Source organism: the organism of the source record quoted next, unplaced genomic scaffold (genome assembly GCF_019419815.1).
Source record: "Pyrus x bretschneideri cultivar Hongxiangsu unplaced genomic scaffold, Pyrus_bretschneideri_v1 Contig5, whole genome shotgun sequence".
NCBI classification, from domain to species: domain Eukaryota; kingdom Viridiplantae; phylum Streptophyta; class Magnoliopsida; order Rosales; family Rosaceae; genus Pyrus; species Pyrus x bretschneideri.
The window spans coordinates 12,110,699-12,117,027 of NW_025999787.1; the positions used below are offsets into that span (position 1 = coordinate 12,110,699).

General features: G+C 39.7%; 1 protein-coding gene across 1 annotated transcript; it reads left to right on the forward strand.

The window, feature by feature from the left end:
* Positions 1–996: 996 nt before the first annotated feature.
* LOC103967864 (putative disease resistance protein At3g14460) lies at positions 997–2,316 on the forward strand. Its single transcript, XM_048569376.1, has 3 exons — positions 997–1,186; positions 1,305–1,588; positions 1,645–2,316. Exons 1-3 carry the CDS (start codon positions 997–999, stop codon positions 2,314–2,316), a joined length of 1,146 nt encoding a protein of 381 aa, XP_048425333.1.
* Positions 2,317–6,329: the final 4,013 nt, after the last annotated feature.

Here is a 6,329-nt window from a genome sequence, read left to right on the forward strand (position 1 = left end):
TTTAAAGCCCTCACTTGCAACCTACAAGATTCTGAGATGGAGAGGAAGGAACCAAGGACCAAGTTCCAGTACTTAGATGAGTATTGAACTCTTCTTGCATTGCTTGTCTCCAATGATGGTGCTTAGATGCCTGAAGATAGGTAGATGAGACATAATCAAGACTGGATGAGATGGTATTGGATGTTCAGTAGCAGTTAGGGCTTTAGGTTTGAAAATACCAGATTTTGATATGGTTTGCATAAAATGGATATTGGTGTTGGTATTGGATTGAGGTTGTGGTGTTGGTGAAGAGTAAGAAACCTAGAAAGTATTTGGTGATGTGATGTATTGGATGATGTTTGAGGTTGAGGTGTGTTTGGGATAGGTGAAGTAGGTTGACTGATAGAGGTAAATGTTAGAGTTGATGGGTAAGGGAAGATTGAATTTGTTGAGAAGATGAGGATGTGATTGTTGGTAATGGTTTATGAAAAGGAAAGTTGCACTCATAAAAACAACATATCTGGAGATGTAATCCTGCTGGAAGTTGGATCCAGTTTTTTTACTTTGTCATACAAGACAGAGAGATTTTCAAGTACCGTGTATTCAAACAGTATTCTACATGTTATTAAATAAGTGAAAGAAATGATATTTTTTTGTACCTCTCCACTTATTTTGATATGTAAAATACCCGTATTGAAGGAGCTTCCAAAGTTGCAATATTTACGGGTGCTCTCTTTGAATGGCTATGAACTGAAGGAGCTTCCAAACTTAATCGGTGATTTAAGGTATCTACGGTATCTCGACCTTTCCTACACAGATATAACAAGTTTGCCTAAATCGACAGGTACTCTTTACAACTTGCAGACATTGATATTGGAAGGAATGCCTCCGCAATATCAAGTGTATCTTCGTTGAAAGGAATGCCTCCGCAACTAGGCCGATTGACGAATCTACAATTGTCTATATCTACTACCTCTCGGACAATTGCCTCATCTCAAAGAACTTTATATTAGAGGAATGAATGCAGTTGAAAGTGTTGGTGCTGAGTTTTATGGAGAGTGTATCTTGCCTTTTCTGCTATTAGAGACTCTTGAGTTTGTGGATATGCAGCATTGGAAGCAATGGCTTCCTTTCCAACATGATCGAGGAGGGGATGTTTTCCCTTGCCTGAAACAGCTATCAATCAATGAATGTTATAAGTTGGAAGGTAAGCTGCCAGAGAACCTCAATTTGCTAGCCGAGTGTGAAATTGTTAAGTGAAGAATTAGTGGTTTCGATTGCCAACTACAAACAACTTTGTCAATTAAACATTGATGGTTGTAAAGGGGTGGTGCATACAACTGCTAAGGTTGAGTTTGAGTTATTAGAGTCCTTGTGCCTTTCAAACATTTCAGAGCTGATGTCTCTGCAAACAGGAGAATTGTGCAGAAGGGTATTAACCAAGGTCAAAGATTTGAAGATTAATGGATGCGAGGAGCTGACGTCTTCATTGAAAAATGAGGCTAGATTATTGCAACAGTTGACTTTTCTTGGCCGTTTGGAAATTGAAGACAACTCTCCTCTAGTTGAAGAATTGGGAAAAGAAGTAGAGGAGTTGCTGCAATTGAATGTCTGGAGTTAAACAAGTACAAAATTTTTTTGAAGCTATCAAAATGGTTAAATCAGTTGTCGTCTCTTCAGGAGGTTCACATACACGAATGTCCACGTTCTTTTCCAGATGTTGGTTTGCCACCTTCTCTTAAAGACATCGTGATTATAGAGTGTCATTCGTTGATTTATTTTGCAAAACACCAGATTCCCCAAAATCTCAGAAGAATAGAGATAAGAAATTGCAAAAGATTGAAATCACTAGTAGATGAGGAGGCCGTTGGTTCTTGGTCGTCTTTCGCTCACAGTTATCTTGAGTACTTGAATATCCAGGAATGTCAATCTCTGACGTCGTTATCCTTGAGAGGTCAGCTTCTCAGGACATTTGAACACCTTGAGATGTGTTATTGTGAACAACAAGAGTTAATAGCATCGGACGGGTTCTTCGGCAACAACACTAATCACTGTCTTGAATGTATTAAGATATGGGAGTGCCAAAATTTGAAATCCTTACCGGATGGCTTATGCCACCTCAACAATCTTCAAACGTTGAATATTGATTTATGTGGAAGTCCTGTTTCCATCCCGAGATTGAGTGGGGGGAGAAGAGCCTCCAACCTGAGAAACATCCTGATCACCAATTGCGACAAATTGGAGGCTTTGCCCCTAGGCATGCATAATCTCAACTCTCTTAAGGAATTGGACATCGACTACTTTGAAGGTTTGACTTGCTCAGTCCCCCCAACCTAACATCACTTTATATTTGGAAGGTCAAGAGTTGAAAGCCACTCTGGGAGTTAGAGTCAGGGTTGCACAAACTGACCTCTCTGAGATACTTGTGGATCAGTGGTGAAGACCCAAATACGGTGCTGTTTCCACACGACATGGTCTGGATGGAGACGCTGCTTCCCAGATCTCTCACTGAACTCAGAATAAATGGCTTCCTGAATCAGGAATAGGCAACTTCGCATCTGTGGGTGTCCTGTGCTAAAAGAGAGATGCCAACCAGGAAAAGGACGCTACTGGCCCAAAATATCTCACATCCCTTACATAGAGATAAATTTGGTAAGGAGCTCCCTTTGGAGATGATCTGAAGATGATTTGAAGTTGATGGTATGATTTCTCAAGAAATGTTTTAATATTATTGTGTTAATCGTCCTTTATTCTCGTAAGTAAAGCAATCCACAATATTTCGTGGAATCATGTACAAATAATTAGAGAAGTTGTTAAAGTGTTTTTAAGTTTTTTTATTTATGTCGTTCATTTGGCTCAAGATTTTTGGGGATTGAGGAGTGGTTGCTTTGGGAGGCTTTCATTTGGGATTTGGCTCACACAGTAGGGCTGGTTCTGTCTTGCTTTGAGAGCGATTCTTTGACGACAACCATGGCTATTTTCTAGGCCAAGGTTTCTGCTCCCGCATTCCTCCAAACTCTAGTGGATTAGCTCTCCGGATTGTTATATTTGTTTTCTCCGTTTTTAATGATTTGTAATATAAGTGTGCTGCTCTTTCTCCCAAGTTTGGAGTTCCGTTGTAACTGATTTGTAATATTACTGTGGTACTCTTTTTCCTAAGTTTGGAGTTTTTCTCATTTTGATTTTTTCCGACAAAGATTTTAACGAAACCACATAAATCTAATCTATTGTAATTTCTCCCTTTGATGGGATTTGATTATGGGATCACCGTTTTATTTTAGCAATTCGTGACCTATGAGCTAGTAATGAAAGTAATTTAATGTGTTGAGAATAATGCACTCAACAAGGAAATGGAAAGGCAAGGGCTCATCGCTTAAGTGCGTAAAAGCATTTTTACCCTTGCACGTGAGCTTCTATGTTCGAATCTCACCTTCCCATTCATTATTGCTTGTATAAAAAATTAATAACAGTAAGACATAACTTGGAAAGCGAAAGGGAAACATGTTAATATGAAAGAAGTTTTGTCCAAGCAACATGTTATATGACCTATGGACTACAAGAACTAAAATTCTTGTTTGGTTATCTGTTTCACTAAATCCTAAGTTGTATAACTCCAACCAACGCAATCAAATCCCATTATTATAGATCATTCGCTTGCTTCCACATCTTTCCTAGATTGCCTCCCTACTGCTTATTCGCAGTAGTGGGCGAGAAAGGATTAAAAAGTTGCTGTCCTCCTCCAGGACTAGACACCGACTTACCAGAGGCAAATGCGAGGTTGTTGGTGAACTGTTGATTTGAAGCCCGTGGGATCTCAGGTCGAGTTGAGTGAGCAGGACAGTTTTGTTGAATTTGAGTATGATTTCCTGGCCTTCGAGGCAGAGGACTGGGAAAATTGGGAATCTGCTGAGTTGGATTGTAGTTACCAGGTCTCATTGGCGGCTTTCGAGTCCGAGGTAGAACGGTACGGGAGTCTGTAAATGTTGCGAGTCTGGGAGGAACTGAGATGGAAGCTGGATTTCTGGCATAAGGAGTAGCAAATATAAGCAGATAGATACTGACCCATGAATTAGTCTCGAAGAATTCAGCGGAGTGAAGCCAGGCATATTTATGGGAGTAGAAAGATGGGCCCATCGAGAAAAAAGGACCATGGTACTGAATAGGGGTGGGCATAAAAACCGCAAAACCACATCGAACCGTAAGAAAAAAAACCGAAAAAAACCGTGTTGATCGGAAAAGTCAACTTTGAGTGAAAAACTGAACCGAACCGTTCAAACCAGTTCCGGTTCCGGTTTCGAATGACTAAGAACCGGCCGAACCGAACCGAACCGTTTTATTAATAATAAATAAATAAATTATATATACACACACATGTCATGGTATAATAGGTTGAAAAATTGTGTACAGGAGCTGCTGCTTCCTGCTTGCTCTCTGAAGTCTGAAAACCTGCAATTTGCTTCATCATTTTTTTGTTTGTTGACTGATTGACTAGTGCATATGTATTTTAGTTGTCTCTTTTTGTTGACTTGGTGCCACTATCAAAGACATGTGCATTAAAAAAGATGTGTTGTATGCAACTTTATGTAATCAGTTTTAGAAGATGTATTTGAATGCATAATGATTTGGTGTTCAAATAATTTATTATTAGGAACCGTAAACCGGCAAGAACCGAATCGGAACCGGTGTAAACCGAACCGTAATGTTCTAGTAATAAATTTAAGTGGAACCGCACCGAATCGAACCGTTAATATATTTCAGTTCCGGTTCCAGTTTAGAGGTGGAACCGCACCGAACCGTACCGTGCCCATCCCTAGTACTGAAACTGCCCATTCAATGGAGTTTCTGCAGGTCCTGCCAGTGGTTGTGCCATTTCCTGATTTACCACAGTAATAGGTGCATTATTTATCATATTTTCATGTTAATTATCCTTAAGTTTTGTTAAGGAATTGATTATAAAAGAACCTTGTTGTAGACATCGAAATTTCAGTAAAACAAATGTTCACCAATGCATTAAAGTTTTGACGTGTCAAGGCATACATGGCATACGCCACGTGTTGTACAAATTGTACACATGGCGTGTGACTCAACAAAATAGGAAGAAATACCCTTGAAGGATTAAACAAGTTTTTCTTCTCATTTTTGGGCAATGATAAGGCAAGCACATTTCAATCCATTGAGGATCAAAACAAGTTTTTCTTCTCATGTTGGGCAATGACAAGGCAAGCACACTTCAATCCATTACGGATCAAAGCAAGTTTTTCTCATTTGGGCAATGACAAAGCATACACATTTCAAGTTTAAAATGGTGTTAAGTGGGAAATTAGGCCATAAGTTACACCACTTCAAGTTTAAAATGGTATTAAGTGGGAAATTAGGCCATAAGTTACACCACTTCAATTTCAATATTGCATTAAGTGGGAAAATTAGGCAATGGTGCTTGGAAAGGAAAAAAATATTTTTGTGGTGGTGATTCATTCTCAAAGCCTATAAATAGGCTTCTCCATCAAGGTATCAAGCATCAAGGAATTCACAAATACATTTCTCTACTCCAAAATTAGAAGAGGAATTCCCCAAATCCTTGAAGCTTTGAAACTCCAAAGCTTCCAACCATCCAAATTCCCAAGAATTCCGAAGGATCAAGAAAGCTCTCTTCGTTCTTCGTTAAATCCTCTTTCAAGATCAAGCCCCGACGGCCCTTGAAGAAAGTGTTCATTGTTCATCATCCGTTCATCCTAAGATCAAGCCCCAACGGCCCTTTGGATCAACAACATCAACAAATCCACACATCCAACCGTTCTTCAAGATCAAGCCCAAAAGCTCTTGAAGATCCGCTCATCCACCAACTCAAGATCAAGCCCCGACGGCCCTTGAAGAAAGTGTTCATCATTCATCATCCGTTCATCCTAAGCTCAAGCCCCAACGGCCCTTTGGATCAACAACCTCAACAAATCCACACATCCAATCGTTCTTCAAGATTAAGCCCAAAAGCCCTTGAAGATCCGCTCATCCATCAACCTTCAAGATCAAGCCCAAAAGCCCTTGAAGAAATCCACACAACCATTATTCAAGATCAAGCCCCGACGACCCTTGAAGAAAGTGTTCATCCGTTCATCAACTGTTCATCCTTAGATCAAGCCCCGACGGCCCTTTGGATCAACAACTCATCCACAAACCTACACCCTACGAAGATAGAATCAGAGGACCAAATTTGAGAGAGATCGTAACCCGAAAATCATTAAACACAAAATATTATTTTGTACACGTTATTCTTGTTTCTTGTTTCAAGGAACTTTCGTGTTCACACTTGTTACTTTCTTTTCCTTAATTTCAGCTATTATGCGCACGCAGAA

What these genes read in the sequence shown, in the direction of transcription:
- LOC103967864 (XM_048569376.1), top strand. Translation starts at nt 997, where the DNA reads ATGAATGCAGTTGAAAGTGTTGGTGCTGAGTTTTATGGAGAGTGTATC. An exon ending in TGAATGTTATAAGTTGGAAG is followed by an intron (nt 1,187 to 1,304) that starts GTAAGCTGCCAG and finishes ATGGTTGTAAAG; the next exon opens with GGGTGGTGCATACAACTGCT. An exon ending in AGGAGTTGCTGCAATTGAAT is followed by an intron (nt 1,589 to 1,644) that starts GTCTGGAGTTAA and finishes TGGTTAAATCAG; the next exon opens with TTGTCGTCTCTTCAGGAGGT.